Here is a 23,330-nt window from a genome sequence, read left to right as displayed (position 1 = left end):
ACATTAATGAGTACCACTCTCCATATTTTCAAGTATAGTGGTGGCTGCATCATGTTATGGGTATGCATGTAACCATTAAGTTTTCTGGATAAAAAAAAGAAACAGAATAGAGCTAAGCACAGGCAACATCCTAGAGGTAAACCTGATTCAGGTTCAGGCCAAATATACACTGGAGTTGCTTACCAAGATGACATTGAATGTTCCTGAGTGGCCTAGTTACAGTTTTTAACTAAAATCGTCTTGAAAATCACTGTCTAGCATTGATCAAAAAATATTGTACCATCCAGGTGTGCAAAGCTCTTAGAGACTTACCCAGAAAGACTCACAGCTGTAATCACAAACATGTATTGGCTCAGGGGGTTGAATACTTATGTAACCAAGACATATTAGTGTTTTATTTTAATATATATTTTTCTTACATACAGTATGTTAGAATTTTTCTTCCACTTTTACATTAGAGAGTATTTGGTGTAGATTGTTGACAAAACTATGCCAATAAATCAATTTTAATTCCACCTTGTAACACAAAAAACAAATGTAAAAAGTTAAGGGGTGTGATTACTTTCTGAATGCAATGTATGTTCAAAAGTTCCACACAGCTGACCATTTTAATTTACTTTGTTATTTAACCCTTATTTTACCAGGTAAGTCATCTGAGAAAACATTCTCATTTACAGCAACGACCTGGGGAATAGTTACAGGGGAGAGGAGGGCGGATGAATGAGCCAATTGTAAGCTGGGGATGATTAGGTGGCCGTGATGGTATGAGGGCCAGATTGGGAATTTAGCCAGGACACCAGGATTAACACCCCTACTCTTACCATAAGTGCCATGGGCTCTTTAGTGACCACAGAGAGCCAGGACACCCGTTTAACATCCCATCTGAAAGACAGCATCCTACATGAGGCAATGTCCCCAATTACTGCCCTTGGGTATTTTTTAAACCAGATGAAAGGGTGCCTCCAACTGGCCCTCCAACACCACTTCCAGCAGCATCTGGTCTCCCATCCAGGGACCAACCAGGACCAACCCTGTTTAGCTTCAGAAGCAAGCCAGCAGTGGGATGCAGGGTACGCTGCTGACCATGGACTGGCTACAATCGGAGTCTCAGGACATTGGGCTGTTCAACTCGGCCTACAGTAGGACTAGGTTACAGTTTTATTGAGACAAGCCAAAAATGTGTCAACATCTTATTTTTCCTTACGAAAACAAGTAACGATAACAAGATGCCATGAAAAAAACGATAATTGTAACAAATACGTTTTCATTTTAGTTGATGAAAATGTGACAAGACGTCCACGTGAGACGAATGGACAATCAATTTGACATGAAGCTGTTTAATCATCATTTTTAATGCGATCCTCTCATTTCAGCAGCGTGGTCTGATCGACCTGATCTTTTGAACGGATGCCAGGACACTTCGATTGTAACTAACCAAAACTAGAAACAATAATGTTTACTCTCCCTTACTTTCATGTAGGCTATTTTTGCTTTGATCATATCAGATACCTTTTTTTAAAAAGATAGAGGCGTGGATCAGAAAACCAGTCAGTATTTGATGTGACCACCATTTGCCTCATGCAGCTTCGACACATCTTCTTCACATGGAGTTGATCAGGCTGTTGATTGTGGCCTGTGGAATGTTGTCCCACTCCTCTTCAATGGCTGTAAGAATTTGCTGGATATTGGCGGGAACTAAAACGCTGTCATACACGTCGACCCAGAGCATCCCAACCATGTTCAATGGTTGACATATCTGGTGAGTTTGCAGGCCATGGAAGAACTAGGACATTTTCAGCTTCCAGGATTTGTGTACAGATCCTTGCGACATAGCGCATGGCATTATCATGCTGAAACATGAGGTGATGGCAGCGGATGAATGGCATGACAATGGGCCTCAGGATCACATAACGGTATCTCTGCGCATTCAAATTGCCATAGATAAAATGCAATTGTGTTCGTTCTCCATAGCTTATGCCTGCCTATACCAGCAAACCCCTCGCCCACATCATGGCATACACACTGTCTGACATCTGCCCGGTACAGTTGAAACTACGATTCATCCATGAAGAGCAAACTTCTCCAAAGTGCCAGTGGCCATTGAAGGAGAGCATTTACCCACTGAAGTTGATTACAATGCCAAACAGCAGTCAGGTCAAGACTCTGGTGAGGACTATGAGCATGCAGATGGGCTTCCCTGAAACGGTTTCTGACAATTTGTGCAGAAATTCCTCGGTTGTGCAAACTCAGTTTCATCAGCTGTCCGGGTGGGCTGGTCTCAGATGATCACGTAGGTGAAGAAGCCGGATGTGGAGGTCTTTGGTTGGCATGGGTACACGTGGTCTGTGGTTGTGAGGCCGGTTAGATGTACTGCCAAATTCTCTAAAATGACGGAGGCGGCTTATGGTAGAGAAATGAACATTACATTCTCAGTCAACAGCTCTGGTGGACATTTCTGCAGTCAGCATGCCAATTGCATGCTCGTTCAAAACTTCAGACATCTGTGTTATTGAGTTGTGTGACAAAACTGCACATTTTAGAGTGGCCTGTTATTGTCTTCAGCAAAATGTGCACTTGTATAAGGATCATGCTGTTAAATCAGAATTAAGCTTTTTGTGCGTATGGAACATTTCTTGGATATTTTATTTCAGTAGAAAGCCAATATGAGGGTTTGCGCTCAGGCTAGAATGAAAGGCGGTCGTTGCGTGGGTGAGAAAATATCTGTAGAGTTCAAAAAGTACTCGCACTCAAAACCATGAAAAGGAATAACATTTCATTTCAGCTCATAAAACATGGGACCAACACTTTACATGTTTGTTCAGTGTATTTACTTGTTCAGTAATTCAATTGGGAAATTCAAACATTATAGATTAGAAAATGAATTAACCAATATAATTTTTCTGAATAAACATACACGTTACTCTCATGAGTGCTGTTGGGTCTGGGAGAGGAGGATGAGGAGGGCCGGCACTCTCACTAGAGGAACTGTCACTATTCTCAAAAAGAGGAAGAAGGAGGAGGAGCAAGGCCACTGTCATTACCGGGCCCAGGCAGTAAGGTATCCGCAAGTCAGTTGGCTAGCTTCCAAATGCGATGGTGTTTCGTCTGTTGAGGAAGAGGTGGTAGCTTTGCTGATGTGATCTTCGGTAATTTTGCACGATCTTGATCAGATCAAGCTTTTTTTGCTGCGTTTTTTTGTGCAACACTTGGCCTTGCTTTTTGTTGACCAACTCGCTCTCCCTCCGAGTCTGACCTGATTCACATAACTTTTTAAAACTTCATAACCAGTTAGGAAGCTGAGGTAGGCTGCCACCGGTGCCCTCTGAGAAATAGGCTAATTAGATACATGACAAGTATATTGTCTGTTTGACTCACCTACTACCCATGTAGTAGGTCATTTGACATAGGTGCGAGATGACGGGCCCATAGGGCTGCAGGGGTTTACACCACGCCAGGGGCCTATTCGCACTGTTCCAACTGTCTGTCTGCCTGCCCCTCTACTCTCTCTCTCACTGCCTCGCTTGCTCATTCTATTTGCTATAAAAGATTTGAGTGTCTGTTTAGTCTTTGGTCTATTGCGTGGAGAATAGCCTACTCATTGATAGCCCCTACTTTAGTGAACTTGAGACATTGTGAGATACAGCTTTCATTACCGATGCACAGTTCTGAATGTCTGCCTGGTATGCCTGGCTGTGCACCTACACACTCTCTCCATCACTAGATCGCTCTTTCTTTGCTGTGAAAGATGCAAGAGTTTGTGTTCTTGGAAGTAGCCAACGGCAACTACTCATTCTCCTCCGTTGCAAAAATACTGAATCTTGGGAGTTGACGGGAAAGAAGTCAAATAATCTATTATTTTGGAGTCGACTCTCCACCACTAGATATCGACATGGCTACAGTAGGCTAGCCAAGAGGAATGCTAGGTGTCTTTTTGCAGCTTTCTATCAACAGTAGCCAGCATATTGCTAGTGTGTTCCCTATTGAAGGTTTACTTTTGTGAATCTAAATAAATAAGCGCAGCGAGTAGATTGATGGGTGCTTCTTTTTGCGCTGGACAACTCGCGTTTGCTGTGTGAAGACTTCAACTCGTGTACTGCTCAAGTTACTCGAGAAGTTGTGACCCGCAGGAGCGTGGTTATGCATGAATAAATGGCCGATCATATTGCTCAAATAGCATGGCATTTACCTGTGTAGTCTTCAATGGTTTTCAATGGTAGACTGTGACAGAGGAGGTAAATGTTGAACTGGAATGCAAAAATGTGCTGAAAAGTTACTGGCCCGACAGAGGAGATACACTAGCCCGACCGACAAATTTTCCATTGGCCTCGGGCCAGCGGGCCATAGTTAATGTCGGACCCTGCACGCGAAAGAACATCAATTAAAGTGCAAGAAAGCAATAGGCTAAGTGGATTTTGACAAATTATTACCACATTATATGGGACGTGCAAATTCACTAACGTTACATTAGGATGTACAAATTCACACTCTCTCCCTCTGTGTAAAGAAATGTGACGGCAACCATAGCGCACACAACACACAGATCCAGGTACCGAGAGGCTGTCCCGCCAGCAGCGTTTCCCTGTCGTCGCTCACTTTGTGACTGACAGGCGCCTTTCCTATCAATAGATAGCTAGAAGATGCATATCGTTCATTCTAGCGGGACCGGGCTCGGCAGACTGATTTCTGACTAGCGAATTGAAAAGTAGCCTAGTTAATTTAAGTGGGAAAAGTACCAGGCTGAAAATGAGTCTGTAATAGGTTGTATAGTCGACAGCCGGCGCTAGTGAAAAACACTGTATGAGCCTTTATGGCTCGCACAAGCCAAGGCTACAAACTCCTTCTTAAAAAGTCATAGCCAGGTGTAGGCATAGCCAGGTTACAAGTAACATACTCCACAATGGATACTATATAATCTAACCGCCCGTTACCTGGAAGTAGAAGAAGGCCTGTCCGAACCAGTAGTGCATGATGGTGGTCTGGGCAGCGTCGTAGTGGAGCTTCTTCCAGATGAACTGGGCCATCAGGGACTGGACCAGCAGGCAGCAGCATAGCACCGGCAGGTTGTGTGCCCGGAACAACAGGGCCACCAACAGAACCACACCACTGTAAGAAGATGTATTTATTGTTCAATAACTATGTAATATGAGTAAATAAGAACAATGATTTATTCTAAACTGACTTGCGTGGTTCAAAAAAGTTTGAATAAAACAATGTACACGAATATCAGACGAATATCTGAACAGGATTCAAAATTGCCACCTGCCGATTGCTAGCCCACATCTCTATTCTGTAGGCTACTTGCCGTGTAGGCTACCTACCTGTAGATTTCCCACAATCCCCTGCTCTTCAGCCGGGCGTCGGCTGTGATGACCTGGGACCTCAGCAGGTCCTTGGAGCCCGTGAAGAAGATGCCCAGGATGAAGACGTACACGAAGCGTGCCTTCATCGTCCCCCTGAGGGGAGAAAAGAGATGAGATGAAGTGGTTAGCCTGTTGAGAACATTTTCACGGAATGCGAGTGTCCAAGGGCTGCCCAAGAGCCTGTTACTAGCCCCAGGTCCAGTTTTCAGATTTAGTTAGTCTTACCTTCTCTTGAGTCTTTTTTGTTGAAGTAACATGTTTTGTCCGTACAGTTTTTTTTAACACAACACTTTAAAAATACAGAAGCATCTGCAGTTGCAGTTTTAGTGAAGAATGGCTGCAAAAAATATGATGATAAAATATGATGATAAACAGTGCCTTGAGAAAGTATTCATACCCCTTGACTTATTCCACATTTTGTTGTGTTACAGCCTGCATTCAAAATGGATTACATTGCTTTTTTCCCTCTCGCCCATCTACACACAATACCCCATAATGACAAAGTGAAAACAGGTTTTTAGAAATGTTAAAATGATTTACATAAATATCTAATTTACATAAATATTCACACCCCTTTGCTATGGCACTCTTTCAGCTCAGGTGCATCCAATTTCCTTTGTCACTACAACTTGATTGGAGTCCACCTGTGGCCAACTCAATTGTTTGGACAGGATTTAGAAAGAAACACACCTGTCTATGTAAGGTCCCACAGTTGTCAGAGCAGAAACTATGCCATGAAGTCCAATGAACTGTCTGTAGATCTCAGAGATATAATTGTGATGAGGCATATATCATATATAAAACATTTCTAGAGAGTTGAAAGTTCCCAAGAGCACAGTGGTCTCCATCATTGGGAAATTGAAAAAAATATGGAACTACCTAGACTCTGCCTAGAGCTGGTGTCCGACCAAATTGAACAACCAGGCAAGAAGGACCTTGGTCATGGAGGTGACCAAGAACCCAATGACCACTCTGATAGAATTACAGAGTTCCTTGGCTGAAATGGGAGGACCTACCAGAAGGACAACATTCTCTGCAGCACTTCCCCAATCTAGACTCATGGGAGAGTGGCCATACGGAAGCCACTCCTGAGAAAAAGGCACATGACAGCATGCTTGGAGTTTGCAAAAAGTCATGCAGAATACAGAGCATAAAGGAAAAGATTCTGTGGTCAGATGAGGCAAAAATTGAACTTGTTGGCCTGAACGCAAAGTGCTATGTCTGGAGAAAACCAGGCACAGCTCATCACCCTCTAACACCATCCCTTCCGTGAAGCACGGTGGTGGCAGCATCATGCTATAGGGATGCTTTTCAGCAGCAGGGACTGGGAGACTAGCAAATCTTTGACGAGAACCTGCTTTAGTGCATAGAACTTAGACTGGGGGTGAAGATGTACGTTCCAACATGACAATGATCCCAAGCATACATCCAAAACCAAGCTGGGATGACTTCACAACAAGAATGTGAAAGTCTTTGAGTGGCCCAGCCGAAGCCAAGACTTGAATCCCATTGAAAATCTGTGGAAAGACTTGAAGATTGCTGCCTCTCCCCATCTAACTTAACAGAGTTTGAAAAATATGCAAGGAAGAATGGGAGAAAATCCCCAAATCCAGATGTGCAAAGCTGATACAGACATACCCAAGACGATTCTCTCTGAGATCTATGGACAGTTCCTTGGACATGGTATAATTTCTGCTCTGACATGCACTGTGAACTTTGGGCCCATATATTGACAGGTGTGTCACTTTCTAAATCATGTCCATCAATGGAATTGACCACCGGTGGACCGAAATCAAGTTGTAGTGAGATCTCAAGGATGATAAAAGGAAATTAGATGCACCTGAGCTCAATATGTTAATGATACATTTCTCTATTTTATTCTCAATATATTTGCAAACATTTCTAAAAACATGATTTCACTTTGTCATTATGGGGTATTGTGTCTAGATGGGTGCGAGAACAAAAAATGTAATCCGTTTTGAATTCAGGCTGTAACACAACAAAATGTGGAATATGTCAAGGGGTATGAATACTTTATATTGTATATTTCTGCCGAGGCATGCTTTAAAATGGATGGTTGCTGGCTCAATGACTGGAAGTCTATGGAAACAGCTGGCATGTCATTGCGCTAACGCTAGTAAAATTTGTTTATTCATGAGTGTTTTACTCTCCCATGGGCCCAGAGGAAAATAACAATGATCGATCCATTTGACAGTATAACGGGTAGGTGGATAGAGCTAAGTGTACTCTGAACTTGGGAAAGGTGAATAAAAATAATGTTGGACTGAGGCCCAATACAAAGTGAGCTTGCCCATGTCAGATAATAAAAATGCAGACTTTTCCCAGACTTTTCCCCAAGCTAACGGACACATTGTCAAAACCTCGACCTTTCTCGTTTGCAGCAACTGATGACTGATTCATTGTTCATGACTGATTGACGGAGATGACTGACTCATTGTTCATGACTGATTGACGGAGATGACTGACTCATTGTTCATGACTGATTGACGGAGATGACTGACTCATTGTTCATGCGAGTGCTGATCGAATGCCACATTTTGTTCTTCAAGAACTGAAATGTTTTAGGCCCATCTTGCTTGGCAGACTATTTTAATATTCATCTATCTTGAATCTATTTAGTTCAAAAAAGTCCAGGGGCCTCATTTATAAAACTGTGCAGAGGATTCACAGAAAGTGCTTACACACAAAAAAAATCTGACTTATAACACAGTGCACACGCACGTCCCACGCCGGTTTACCTTAATAAATCACAATCAACTTGAAATTTGCCACACGTGAGCGAGCGTCTTATCACATCGTTTTAACGCCCATAGTTGCTTATGAATAGTCAGTGAAACGCTCCTAATTAATATTCATCCATATTGACTGCATGACGGCAATGACGGCAAATCCCAACAGAAAGGCTAAAAAAAGAAATTGCACCCAGTGTTCTTGTAGGGGAGGTTGAAGCGAGGAAAAATATATTGTTTGGTGGACACAGTGTGGGCATTACAAATGCAAAAAAGTTAGAGTGGCAGCATGTGGTGGACATTGTGAATGCTGCTGGCTCAGAAGGTCGGAAACCTCTCAGAAATAAAAAAGAAATGCTCCGATATAAGTGTAGGCCAAACGGCAAATAGCCTTACAGAGACAAAGTGTTTGTGCCACGGGTGGGGGAAAGAGGACACCGGAGCTCAACCTCCCTTGATGAGCGACTTGCCGGTATTAAAGGGGAATCCCTCCTGAGTGGGGGGGACACGGACATGCAAGACGCACTGGATGATCCAGGTATGTAAATTAGTATTCCCTCGTTTGAAAAGAGTAAACCAAATGCATTCAAGTTGTTTAACATTTATTTACACAAACAATTGTGACGTTTTCTATTGTTTTTAGTCGCTGAGTGTTCCAGCAGGGTTGGTGGTGCTGCAGCTGAGCAGGAGCGGAGTGTTCCAGCGGGGTCGGTGGTGCTGCAGCTGAGCAGGAGCTGAGTGTTCCAGTGGGGTCGGGGGTGCTGCAGCTGAGCACGAGCTGAGTGTTCCAGCGGGGTCGGTGGTGCTGCAGCTGAGCAGGAGCTGAGTGTTCCAGCGGGGTCGGTGGTGCTGCAGCTGAGCAGGAGCTGAGTGTTCCAGCGGGGTCGGTGGTGCTGCAGCTGAGCAGGAGCTGAGTGTTCCAGCGGGGTCGGTGGTGCTGCAGCTGAGCAGGAGCTGAGTGTTCCAGCAGGGGTTGGTGGTGCTGCAGCTGAGCAGGTGCTGAGTGTTCCAGCAGGGGTCGGTGGTGCTGCAGCTGAGCCGGAGCTGAGTGTTCCAGTGGGGTCGGTGGTGCTGCAGCTGAGTCGGAGCTGAGTGTTCCAGTGGGGTCGGTGGTGCTGGAGCTGAGTGTTCCAGCAGGGGTTGGTGGTGCTGCAGCTGAGCAGGAGCTGAGTGTTCCAGCAGGGGTCGGTGGTGCTGCAGCTGAGCCGGAGCTAAGTGTTCCAGTGGGGTCGGTGGTGCTGCAGCTGAGCCGGAGCTGAGTGTTCCAGTGGGATCGGTGGTGCTGCAGCTGAGCAGGGGCTGAGTGTTCCAGCAGGGGTCGGTGGTGCTGCAGCTGAGCCGGAACTGAGTGTTCCAGCAGGGGTCGGTGGTGCTGCAGCTGAGCCAGAGTTGAGTGTTCCAGCGGGATCGGTGGTGCTGCAGCTGAGCTGGAGCTGAGTGTTCCAGCAGGGGTTGGTGGTGCTGCAGCTGAGCAGGAGCTGAGTATTCCAGCGGGGTCGGTGGTGCTGCAGCTGAGCCGGAGCTGAGTGTTCCAGTGGGATCGGTGGTGCTGCAGCTGAGCAGGGGCTGAGTGTTCCAGCAGGGGTCGGTGGTGCTGCAGCTGAGCCGGAGCTAAGTGTTCCAGTGGGGTCGGTGGTGCTGCAGCTGAGCCGGAGCTGAGTGTTCCAGTGGGATCGGTGGTGCTGCAGCTGAGCAGGGGCTGAGTGTTCCAGCAGGGGTCGGTGGTGCTGCAGCTGAGCCGGAGCTAAGTGTTCCAGCAGGGGTCGGTGGTGCTGCAGCTGAGCAGGAGCTGAGTGTTCCAGCAGCGGTCGGTGGTGCTGCAGCTGAGCCAGAGTTGAGTGTTCCAGCGGGGTCAGTGGTGCTGCAGCTGCATTTGGTTCAAAAGCCTGGGATAGGGGTTGGGGCCAACACAACCAACAGTGTCAGGGGGTAAAGCCACATTCCTTAGCTGTTCCACATTATGTAGCACAGCACACGCCCTCACAACGTCGCAGACCATTTGGGGCTTGTACAAAAGGTTTCCGCCTGAGGAATTGAGGCAGCGCCACCTGCCCTTCAGAAGCCCGATGGTGCGCTCCACAACAGCGCGTACCTGGCGCACGTTGTAGTTCCTCTCCTCTGCGCTCCGTGGATTGGTGAAAGGGGTGAGCAGCCACCGCTGGAGGGGATATCCACTGTCGCCTGCAAAGTTAGTGAATTGGTTAGGCACTGCAGTAGAGAAATATTGCAATTGATTTAGAATTTCTACATTACTCATCCGTACCTAGAAGCCAGCCATCACGCACAGCTCTGGCCTCAAGACTGCGCCCAACACTGCTGTTGCTCCATATGAATGAGTCATGGGTTGACCCAGGCCACCGAGCCACTACATTAGTCAGTACCATGTCCGCATCACATATGATTTTGACATTAATGGAATGATAACGCATTCGATTAATGAAAGCAACATATAGCAACATGAGTGCAGTCAATAGCACAAGGACATTGCTGCAAATTGCACTTTTTATTTGCCTGTTCACCCACCGTGTAAGGAAACATTATGTAGAGATGCGTCAATCCAATTATACCGCCTAACACGTCTGGCATAACGCGGCTAAAGGTTGGCTGAGAGATCCCTGACCTGTCAGCCAATCCCTTTGAAAGGTGCCAGAAATCCGAGGGTTGTGGGACAGGCACGTCTTGGTTTCTGCGGGTGCTTCTCTGTGAAGCTGGGCCCACTACAGCACAGAGATCCAAGAGAACAGCTCTTGGTAATCGGAACCGGCTCTTAAGCCACTCATCATCATTGGCCAGTAAATCTTGCTGGTCTCTGAGAATTCGCTCTCTCCGAATTCTTCCATTCGCCAAATCTTCCAACAGTGCCAAAGCAGCCATTGTGCGACACATTGTAATTGCATTCCTTTTTATACCCACCCGTTTGATTGTCAAAGCTACCCAATTGCGTAACACCTTCAGGTGTGGTAATTACCCTGATTGTAACAGACAATGACCGGGCCATTATCACATTGACAGTTCTGCGAAACGAACATGTGATAACAATATATGAAACTGTGTACTTGTATCTGCCCGATTGAGGCATCGAAAACGGAATCAGTTTGAATGTAATTTGTCCTACTGTTCACCTTACTATTTATGAGAATACATTTCATTACATGCGAGTATTGTTTAATAATTACAGATCCGATTTAAACTGTACAACATATTTGAGGGGTTATTTTGCAAAAACCGATATCTCCGTTTGTATTTATTATCCTAAATCAGGTTTTTTGTGTGGTTTTTTTGTGTGCACTCCAGGGAACTCTTCATATAAAATACGTCAGAGGTAATATTTCGATTTATTATACACAATGGTATCAATTTCAAAGCGTTTCTAGTTTCACCCTTCCGCCATGGGAGTAGCAGTTCTAATTTCCCCAGTTTATGTGCGTACTTATGGGTCAAAATGTCCGCGAAGGACCAAAAATTCACCAGTCAAGTTATTTATTTGTATAAATCCCAAGGTTTGCTTCGAAAGTGGCGCATGCCTTCTTTTGTGCCTAAGCAACGTTTATAAATGAGGCTCTGGATCTTTTCCAGACTGTAGTGTACAATTCCATATTTTTTTTATGTTTTAAAAATTGCTATTGGTCTGTAACTTTTTCACATGTTAAGACCTGAGCGAGCACCATGTACATAAGATACAAGACCACTGGATTCTAGACAAGGTGGAGAGTTGAAGGGAATTTAGCAATTGATATGATGAAGGCAAGTACACAGATAAACACAGTAATTTCTCCTTTCAGCTGAGGTGTGCCCTCTAAGTCTGACACTGACCAAACTAGACTGGTCCGATTACACACTTACGCAATTCTGACAAACACCGACAACCTCGTAAAAAAAGATAAGTCCAAAAAGATAAACACAAGTCAGTTTCCCAGCCTCTTGATTCAAATTCATGTGTGCTATTTGTAATAGCAGAAGTCACAAGGACATCTGCTTTGACTAAAATCCATACGGATGAATGAATCATGATTTCTCTGCCTGTTATTATGGCACGCAGAACATTTTCTGCGTCATCGCTCATCGGGAAAAGGTACGACAACAGTAGATGCCATGTAGCCTCCTGGCAGGTAACCATGGAGACAGGGTTGTGTGAACAAGAGTCAGGAGTTTTTAATGTGAGGACCCTCAGGAGTGACAGGGTGCAGATAGTCAGTCTGACAAACAGCAAACCCCCTGCAATCCTTAGTTCAGTGTGTGTGTGTGTGTGTGTGTGTGTCTGTGTGTGTGTCTGTGTGTGTGTGCGTGATAGAGAGATATACATATGAAAATGTGCACCTAAACAATAAGCATGGATTAGGCCATGTTTACTGCTAGCTGCTGTACCTAGGGAAGGAGAGGCAGAGTAATTATCAGTAAAACTCCTCTTACCTAGTGGGCAAAACATGCTTGAAATTACTTCATAATAAAAGTACAACTGGTTTTATGATGTAATTTAAACCTGTTTAGCCTGCTGGGAAAGCCCTCACCAGGCAAACCTCACTTCATAAATAAGGTGCCTATAAAAGTAGAACACTCAAGTGCCCGCCTTATTGTCAAACACGCACTAGACTGACGGCTTGTCCCCGAAAGGGGCCAGACATCCTTGAATTTTAAGGAGCCTGTAGTGATAGGAGTGGGATAAGGGTCTGGTTCACTAGGAGAGGGAGTCAAGCAGGTGTTGCGCAATGTATTATTCATTCACTGGGTTTGTATTGCAGCCTTCATCCCTCAGATGAATGGCCAGCAGTTCCTTCTAACCCTGGAGTTGTGCCCTAGCTACATCTCTCACTTGTATATTATTCAAATGTTTTATCTAAAACACAAATCCGAGGTGGAGAGAATCCCTGCCCTTCTTGGTTCTTATGCTAAGCATAGCTGGAAATTCTTGTTTTGTTGTATTTATTCTAAGCATGGCTGGGGGGGGGGGGCTGACTTGTTAGCTGGGTTGACTATGTGAGGATGAAGAGGAGTCTCTTTTTGTGTGTGAAGGTAAATGTGGTGGTGTCTGGGCTTTTCCACAGGTCCCTGTGTGCGGGCTTAAGCTGGATGCTATTGCACGGAGCAACACAAATCAGCAAATTAAATGAGCTGTAATTATGGCAAACAAACGGCACGTTGAGGCCAGTGTGTGTTGTTTGGGGTGAGCGGCACAGATGGGTACAGAACGAGCAAATGCAGACATGATGCCAGCCTCCTCTCGCTCTCTGCAGTGATGAGGCAAATGCTCTCGGGGGGGGAAACCACACACAGAAATGTAAACCCTGGGATTTAGACACCGGCAGAACAACGGTGCTAATAACACACTCTAATAAACTGACAGTCCATACCGAAAAAACAAGAGGAAGATTCTGTAGTGTTCTGGACACCATGGACTGCAGTATGTGTTTTTCAGTCTGTCCATTTGTCTGTCTGGCAGTCTGTCTCGGTCTGCTTTCCTAAAGTACCTGTATAACTGGTTCAAATCAAATCAAATTTTATTGGTCACATACACATATTTAGCAGATGTTATTGCGGTTGTAGCGAAATGCTTGTGTTCCTAGCTCCAACAGTGGCAGTAGTATCTCTCAATTCCCACAATCTAAAAGTTACAAAAAATGGGATTAATAAATGGTTATTGAACAAGGTGTGTATCCTAGTTAACTTGACTGATGACAGTGATGGGAACATCCCACAGCCTTGAATGAAAAGATGGGTGTGTCCTGACGTCAGTCATCAAAAAGCCAGAACAGCCATCTAGTAGGGCCCGGACGATACCAGCATTGCAATACTTGTTAGTGTAGTTCTGTCCTTGAGCTGTTCTTGTCTATTAATGTTCTGTATTATGTCATGTTTCATGTTTTGTGTGGACCCCAGGAAGAGTAGCTGCTGCTTTTCCAAAAGCTAATGGGGATCCTAATAAAATACCAAACATCTTTAGGAAACTTATTTTGGAAACAAACATCATCATGTTGTCACCCAGAGTCACATGTATTTATTTTCCAAGCTATAGCACACACTATTTTTCATAAAATAGGTTTTTAAAGGACCAAATGGATGTGTCTGCTTCATGTTTTCATTTTCGCCATGTGAAAAAATATTCCCGATACTGGTGTCGTCCCAGGCACTACCATCTAGGAGAGTGAAGCACAATGGATCACTCAAGAGAGGACTCCAAACCCATGAGAGACACCCGCCAAGACACCTCACATTAGTATCAGTGGATTGGAAAGATGATTAGGTAATGATAATTTTTTGTCACTTTTCGGGAGAACAGTTTAAATAGTCACCTGCGTGTTCATTACTTGCTAATGAGAGCAGGCTGTAAGAGGGACGACATGAGAAACGAACAAACAGTGGTATCTTGGATGCTCAAAGGCCTTTCTATTTTGAGAATAGATTTGGTCTTGACAGAGATCATAGCCACACAGAAATGAACAAAACACATTTTGTGAACAATTGAACCAAAATTGGAGAGAATGTTGAGATGCAGTGAATTCAGGAAGTATTCATACCCCTTGACTTATTCCACATTTTGTTGTGTTACAGCCTGACTTCAAAATGGATTAAATTGCTTTTTTCCACTCTCGCCCATCTACACACAATACCCCATAATGACAAAGTGAAAACAGGTTTTTAGAAATGTTTGGAAATGTATTGAAATTTAAATACAGAAATATCTCATTATCTCATATTTGAAAGTGCTTACAGCTGTGAGTCTCTAAGAGCTTTGCACACCTGGATTGTACAATATTTGCCCATCATTCTTTTCAACGTTTTTCAAGCTCTGTCAAATTGTTTGCTGATCATTGCTAGACATATATTTTCAAGTCTTGCCATAGATCTTCAAGCCGATTTAAGTCAAAACTGCAACTAGGCCACTCAGGAACATTCACTGTCTTCTTGGTAAGCAACTCCAGCGTAGATTTGGCCTTAATATCCCAGTGTCTGGTGGAAAGCAAACTGAACCAGGTATTTTCTCCAGGAATTTGCCTGTGGTTAGCTCCATTCAGTCTTTTTTTTTTATCTTGAAAAACTCTTCAGTACATAACGATTACAAGCATACCCATAACATGATGAAGCCACCACTATGCTTGAAAATATGGAGAGTGCTACTCAGTAATGGGTTGTATTGGATTTGCCCCAAACATAACACTTTGTATTAATTAAGGACAAAAAGTTAACTGCTTTGCCACATTTGTTTGCAGTATTACTTTAGTGCAAACAGGATGTATGTTCTTTTCACTCTGTCAATTAGGTTAGTATTGTGGAGAAACTACAATGTTGTTGAGCCATATTCAGTTCTCCTATCACAGCCATCCAACTCTGTAACGGCTTTAAAGTCACCATTGGCCTCATGGGGAAATCCCTGATTAATTTCCGGAAATTGAGTTAGGAATGACGTAAGTGTTTTAATGCTTATTGACTCAAGACATTTTCATTTTTCATTAATTTAATTGAATTTAAAAATCCACTTTGACATTATGGGGTACGGGGTATTGTGTGTAGATCAGTGGCACAACATCTCAATGTAATCCATTTAAAGATGTGAAATACTTTCTGAAGGCACTGTATATAACGTGAACATTCGGAACTAATTACATGATTGTGACAGAGGGAGACTTAGAACAGGAGATCACATCAGCTATAGGCTAAATGTGTGTATGAACAATGAGAGCTTCATTCTTATCCAGGCATGTCTTTGAAGACAGAGAGACTGAGCCTTACTTTGAACCCCTCATCCATAACACCTGAAATCCCCGCATGGGTGTATTTTTGTGTGTGTAATGTGCAATGTGCATGCGTGTGTGTACTCAGAGATTCCAATGAGAGTCAGAATTAATATGCATCTTCATGAGGGATCTGCATGCATAAATGTTCCCAAATGAAGTGTCAGCACAACTAACATTTAAAAAAGGACAATAAATAAAGGGACTGTTTTTGGGCAGGTGTAAAGCACTGCAGGAATCAATTGAGATACTATGTGTAGTTATTTTCTAGTACAAGCTGTGCTTTGACAGAACACGCAACAGAACTTTGAAGATATTTCAGCCATTTTTGACACCTCGATTGACGTGGTGTGTCAGTTCTATGTGCTCTGGAGTAGAGTTAGTGGTAACTCTTCGGCTTCGAAGCAAGTGTCCCTATACTTAAAAGGTCCAAACAATAACCTCGATAGATCGTTGAAACGTTTATAGCTACTCAGCCACCCTCTGAGCACAAGGTGGTTTCTCTAGGATAATGAGAAACATGACATTGCTTAAGTATCGCTCAATCTTTACCTTTCCTCACAGGAAGGGGATTATAAAAGATGGGATATCAAACAAAATCCCCAGAACAATGGAAATGAATTACAGCTGGGAGCTAAGTGATGTTCGGGAGAACATTTGCATTGCTATGGCATCTCAGGGACTAGTAACGTAACTACGCAATAATGATATTTGGAACAACGTAAGTATCCTCTACATTTTTGCCAGCATTGTGTCAACTCTGGTGCCTCACTTCATTTTTAAGGGACTTTTTTCTCCAGTCCCATATCTTATCATGAGTAACATTTGACAGTACATACTTGTCTTGCAGTGGCTGCTGAAGAAAATACGATGTCGCTTTGACTACAATACAGATTTTGACTACACTATTTCTCTAAAAAAAGTAGAATCTGAGGAGTTGTTTTGTTTCAGATCCCAGGTGCAACATCCACCCCAAAACACAGGGGTATTGAAACTCGGGAACACCCTATGTTTGTGTGTTATCTGGGGGAGTTGGGAGTAGAACCTCAAACTACACATTTCTGATATAATATATAAAGTATTATAGTACTACTCTATTCAGTATGGTGCTGTAACACAAACGCTTCCATGCCCTTCACAGCAACTCAGGTGTGTTCAGATAACACAGAAGCCTCCCAGGGTTGCTGGGAGATGTATTTCATCACAGAGGCAACGCCGGCCCTTAAGCCACTCCTGTAATTCACATTAACTGCACTGGGCTGAGATATGATTCCACGTTGTCATTTAACAAGAGGATGGGTCATATCAGTGGGGCAGATAAAGGCTGGTCACAAAGACTGGAGTACTCCACCCCCCAAAGACATTCAATACTGTATGCCACAAATTACGTTCACATTGAGAGCCAATCATATGTGTTCCGTGACACCTGACGTAGCCCCCCAAAAAACCAACAATTTTGATTACATTTAGGATTAGCTGAACTAGTGAGAATGAGTAGCATGGCTTTCTCACCTTAGTCGATGTGTGGGAACGTGCACCGGTATTTTCCTACTAGCACTGACTTTGCTGATATCTACATTCTTGAGGAAAAATGAATTTACTACGACTGTGATATGTAGTTGTCTCACCTAGCTATCTTAAGATATACGCACTAGTTACAAAGGGCTCTGGGTACGAGCGTCGGATAAATAACTCAAATGTAAATGTTAAAATGTGGTACAACATACACAGACTAGTTTTAATACTGGCCTATCGACGCTATAATGATGTGAGGTAAAATGTTATACAATATAAAACTACATGGGAAAACAAAAAATGAACAACAAGCAGTGTGAACAACAGCAAAATCACAAGTGATAAAAAAATAAAAAAATAAATAAGTTGTGACTATTACAAAAAAGCTTGATGATTCAAAGTGCCTCTTAAACCACATTACTTCCCAGAATGGCTTTCCTTATGCCGGAGGTACATGACAATTCCGCTTTTTCAAAATGACAAAAACGGTCTGATTGATGACCCCATCTGGTAGGGGGGTATGACTCGACAGCGTCTGCAGGGCCATATCAATCATGGCCACTCATCAGGCCGAGGACGGGCGCCACGACAGCAAAACGCGAGACAGCAGGAGACCCATAAATTCCAAGGCCCCTTTTCCCTCCATTTTCTGTTGACTCTACAATGCTCTTTTGGAGGCATTTGATTGAGCATTTCCTCACGTGAAACAGATGAAATAATAGAAGAAAGGAGGGAGAAATAGAGGGAGGAATAAATGTGGGCACTCAATCCCTACCTACCAGCTCCTTACAGCAAATACCAGAAAATGTCACAGGGTATTCTGTATGATTTTAAAGGTAAGGACAGGAGAAGGATGATTAAGTTATTATTGGGAGAGAAGACTACTGCATAGAGAGCTATACCAAGAATTGTTACCTCATAAAAAAAAAATGAAATCTCAATTTGCCAATTTTTTTTTGCTGTCAGTCAAGCCCAACTGCCTTACGAAGCACACACAAAAAGATGCAGCCTGAACTATCATAGCGAGTCAGTGTGGAAGACCCTCTTTCAGCAATGTGGGCCAGTGTGATGAGGCACAAAGGATGAACGGGTCTCATGCTACCAGATTAGCCTGGCTGTGAGTGATTGAGCTGGGGCCGTTGCTGTTGTGGACTCAATTTAATGGGAATGCCAGGAGGTTGCCACGGCGCAAGCGTAAACAACTTCCGGTGGTGATTAATGACTGGGCGACTTTGCATGGTGGCGTTGTCAATTATAGGGCAGGATAACTGGGCAGTGGGGCAGGATAACTGGGCAGTAGCACCTGCGTACTCATTGTGTTCTTGCAGTGGGGCTGAAGACGGGCTGTAAGGCAGGCAGGCAAGTAGGTGATTGTTTTTACGAATTGGAATTCGTAAAAACAAAAACAAATTGGAGGTCAGGACGAAACATATCATACAAAATGGATGACATAATACACAATTTTCGGTGACCCGTTTTGGCTCATGACAAATGCGTTCATTAACTAGTGTGATGTGATCACCTATCAAAAGGCTCAACAAACACAAATGCAATACAGCATTTCTTCAGATTTGATGCAAAACCGCAATTGCATTAAAGGGCGATTGGGAAAGAGTAATCACTTGCCACATAATAGTCGGCGAAAACTTACTTGGACATGTTTCCACTGGAATGTTGCCATGGTAACACAACGTTGCCCACAGCCGCCCGGTAGCTGTAGACACCCAGAAGGCCGAGGGCCAGGGCAATCTTGGAGACCAAGGAACATCGCCGCTGGACCAGGAAGTAGATAAGAGCCAATGACATGGCGGCCAACAAGGACAGCACCGTCTTGTGTTCTGAGCTGTAGAGAGAGAACAGATGAACATTAAAACCCACTGTAAAACTTCACTAATTACAGAGTAATTCGTTTTTGAACAATGTGGCAGTTTAGTGCAGCAATATTACAGTTTAGGGCTGTAATATTGAAAGCATTAAGCTATTTGTTGCAGAGCTCAGAGGCATTTTGCATTGGTAAAATGTTGCCCTTAACTTTCCATAGGAGGTTGTTTCCTTGGACTCACACCTCAGTCATACATTGAAAAATAGAAGGGGGGTACTAAACTAAGAATAGCACATTCACTGTACTCAGGTCCCACTGTTCTCTACATAGGAAGGGATAGTGGAAATTAGAGAAACTCCTTGGCTCAAGATGTACACCTTCATTACAGTAATGCGAAAGATTACACATCTGCAAGTCCATTTCTCACAAGTACTCTAATAGAAGTCACTCAAGGGCAAAACATGGCGATTTTCAAATCAAATCACCATAGTATTCTAAGGGGAAAGGTCTGTAATGATGTTGGCTACAGCAGCGGATGTAAAGCTGTTTCGGCTACATTTTCTTGTCTAAACACACCCATTCAATGTTAGTAGGGACAGGGCAATTAATCCTAAATGAGTTGAGAATGGGGAAAAATATGGGAAAATCTCAGGCAAGCAATAGAGTAAGAGGGTGTGCGGTACAATAGCTCGAAAGGACCTTCCTTCTTTGTCTCCTTTCCTCCACATCATCTACTCTGATGAGAAAGGACTGGACTGGTGATAGCAACTTCCCAGTAAGCATCTAATTTAAAAAAAAAACTTTTTTACACGTACCCTTCTTTTGCATTCATAACACTGCAGTTGAAAGAGAGGAGACAAGGAAGAGGAGACCACGTTAACTTTTTAGATGCAGCCCAGCTACGCCAGAGGAACAGCATGGCCCTGGAATCGGGGCAGGGGGTTGGGTCAGGGAAGGGGAACAGGCGGACACCTTGGGGGAACATGAAGGAGGAACGATGCCCGAGCTCATTACCCAGTGTACCCACTCCGCATAGAACAGGGGGAATATGGGAAAAGGGGCAGCGCCAGACAGGGTAAAGGCCAGCTAATGACGGCGAGAAGGAAATTCTAATTCCACAATAGGCTGACCCTGGTGCCCCCCAGCGCAAGGCATTCGTCTTGTTACATGTGTCACCGCGAGAATGCTAATGGAACAGAAAAACCTCGGGTTCAACAATGAGAACAGCGGGTTCACTGACGGTTCCTCAAACTTTCTGCCAGACTGGAATGTTTTTTGTACATCTCTCTGAGAATCCGAGTGTGCGATGCTTCACGGATAACAATCTTATTCCGGCTCTGATTCGGAGGCAATTAGGGTTTGTTATCTTGGCCCTAAAATCCCTCTGAAGCTAGGACAGCGGAGACCCTGCCCATCTTCCCGAAAACATCTAAAACCCAACCTTTTCAACTAGTATCTTAAACCCTACCTCTTCAAAGAGCTATCTTAAGATGAACGCACTAACTGTGGATAAAAGCGTCTGCTAAATGACTCAAATGTAAATGTAAAATGTAAGAATTACAGGGAAGTCAGAGAGAGGCTTTTAACACACAATGGACAGGAACAGACTAATGCTACCTGCAGAGACAGCCAAAGATATGATTCATTAGCTCCTACGGGAGTGACTCCATTTTTATTTATATCCTTGCTGTGAGGAAACTAGCCACCATTATGGTGCTGTAGATACGGTAAGTTAACAGACAACAGGCTCTAACGGATAACACTCAATGCACTTTCTCTTGGTCTATACAATGCATCTTATTTCATTCATTAGCCTAAATCCTTTGCCAAGGTATAGTACCGTAGGGTCACCAAGTTTTCTGTATGTTCAGAATCTCACTCACTTTGAAGTCAGACTATTGGATGTCAACGTTTTATTGAAACATGGTGACAATTTAGTTAAGAGGCCATGCGGGCAATGCATTATAATACGGTCAAGACTTGTCATGAGCATGTCATGTCTGAGCACTTCATGCCTTCCTTAGGAAAAGTCTTTATACGCCATGTTGAGTCTGCTAAAATGAATAGGAGCCCTGTGGTTGATTGGATTTCACATTTGTCCATATATTGTAGAGTCTACTTTGCCTAGGCAACGCTACAAAGAAGTTTGGTAAGAAAAATGACATATTGCAAGTTTTCTGGCCTGTGGGGAACTTCACTGGTCGTATCTTTTTAAGACTTAACCTCTGAGTGCTCTAACTGTTATGATGCTGCAAAATTTCTAAAGGAGCAAATCATTCAATTATATTATGTGAAGAGTCATTCCGGGCCTGACCATATACTTCAAATGAACTTTCCCTGGGTGTTTATGTCCAAGTCACATAATCCTGTGGGGGGAAAAAAAACTGCATTTTTTTGCGCATTTTTCTTTACATAGGCTTCCTTCCACTCGCATCCAACCAAGCAACTAACTGAGTCTTGATTCACTGTGCTGGCCAGAGCACATATCTAATGGGGTGGAATGGGCCCTGGTTTAGACTGGGAGACAAGCCCGGACTAGCCATCTGTCTGTGTGGCAGTTCTGCAGCCTTGAGGGAGCTCTCCAAGGACGAATAATGACTATGTACACAATACATGGGCAGACAATGTAGCACGTTGACCCGATTTGTGAGGGAGTGAGGACGGTGCAGCTAAGCAAACCAGGTGAAGGACTAGATTGGAAAACCAGCATATGAAAGCTTCAAGTTTCAATGTCACATGGACAAGTAGAGTGAAATGCCTTTCTTGCTAGCTCAAAATCCAACAATGCAATAACCAATGACAATATAATACTATGAAAAAACAGAAATAAGAAGAACACAATAAGTAAGTAAGCATACTATATACAGGGTCAGTTCCAATACCATATTTACAATGTGCAGGGATACTGTAGTGATAGAGGTAGATATGTATAGGGGTAAGGTGACTAGGCAACAGGATATAAGATAAACAGAGCAGCAGCAGGTTGTATGTGAGTGGCTGTGCGTGTGTGTAGATGCAGTATAAATGTATGTGCATATTATGTGTGAGTGAGCAGATGATGGTGGGTGGGTGGGGTGTGTGTGTGTGTGTGTGTGTGTGTGTGTGTGTGTGTGTGTGTGTGTGTGTGCGTGAGTGTGTGTGTAGGGCTCAGTGAGTGTGCATAGAGAAAGTGCAAAAATAACAATAAAAGGTCAATAAAGATACAAGGTTTACTCAGATCGTCCGTGTCAGCTATTTTGTTAGCTATTTATCAGTCTTATTGCTTGGGGATAGAAGCTGTTCAAGAGCCTGTTGGTGCCATACTTATGCACCGGTACCGATTCCTGTGCGGAAGCAGAGAGAATAGTCTATTGCTTGGGTGGTTGCAGTCATTAATAATTTCTCTGGGCCTTCCGACCACACTGCCTGATATATACTGAACAAAAAAATGTACGCAACAATTTCAAAGATTTGAAATAATATAAAGAAATCAGTCAATAGATTATTTTTTTATTAGACCCTAATCTATGGATTTCACATGACAGGGCAGGGGTGCAACCATGGGCCTTAGAGGGCATAGGCCCACCCACTGGGGAGCCAGGCCCAGACAATCAGAATTTGTTTTTCCCACAAAAGGGCTTTATTACAGACAGAAATACTCCTCTCAGCCCCTTCAGACAATCCCGCAGGTGAAGAAGCCGGATGTGGGGATCCTGAGCTGGTGTGGTTACAAGTGGTCTGTGGTTGTAAGGCCGGTTGTATGTAGTGCCAAAATCTCTAAAACCACGTTGGATGTGGCTTATGGTAGAGAATCAGCATTAAATTCTCTGGACACAGCTCTAGTGGACATTCCTGCAGTCAGCATGCCAATTGCACACTCTCTTAAAACTTGAAACATCTGTGGCACTGTGTTATGTGACAGAACTGCAAATTATAAAGTGCCATTTTGTTGTCCCAAGCACAAGGTGCACCTGTGTAATGATCATACTGTTTAATTAGCTTCTGGATATGCCACAGCTGTCAGGTGGATGAATTATCTTGGCAAAGGAGAAATGCTCACTAACAGGGATGTCAACACATTTGTGCACACAACTGAAGAGAAATACGATTATTGTGCGTATGGAGTTTTGTATTTCAACTCATGAAACATGGGACCAACACTTTACATGTTGCGTTT

General features: G+C 43.7%; 1 protein-coding gene across 3 annotated transcripts in view; it reads right to left on the bottom strand.

The window, feature by feature from the left end:
- Positions 1-23,330, bottom strand: part of LOC110505154 (GPI ethanolamine phosphate transferase 2, catalytic subunit) — a 124,557-nt gene that overhangs the window by 19,870 nt on the left and 81,357 nt on the right. For all 3 annotated transcript variants that reach the window (XM_021584178.3, XM_021584179.3, XM_090219903.1), the window contains 3 exons: positions 19,004-19,195; positions 5,319-5,453; positions 4,929-5,103 (listed from right to left, as the gene is read on the bottom strand). In XM_021584178.3, coding sequence (XP_021439853.2) covers positions 4,929-5,103; positions 5,319-5,453; positions 19,004-19,195 — 502 coding nt within the window. The remainder of the gene's footprint in view (positions 1-4,928; positions 5,104-5,318; positions 5,454-19,003; positions 19,196-23,330) is intronic.

The sequence above is a fragment of the Oncorhynchus mykiss genome, chromosome 25 (assembly GCF_057628025.1).
Source record: "Oncorhynchus mykiss isolate SJ-2025 chromosome 25, ASM5762802v1, whole genome shotgun sequence".
Classification (NCBI taxonomy): domain Eukaryota; kingdom Metazoa; phylum Chordata; class Actinopteri; order Salmoniformes; family Salmonidae; genus Oncorhynchus; species Oncorhynchus mykiss.
The sequence above is the reverse complement of the archived record's forward strand: the minus strand, read 5'-3'. Positions and strand labels throughout refer to the sequence as shown.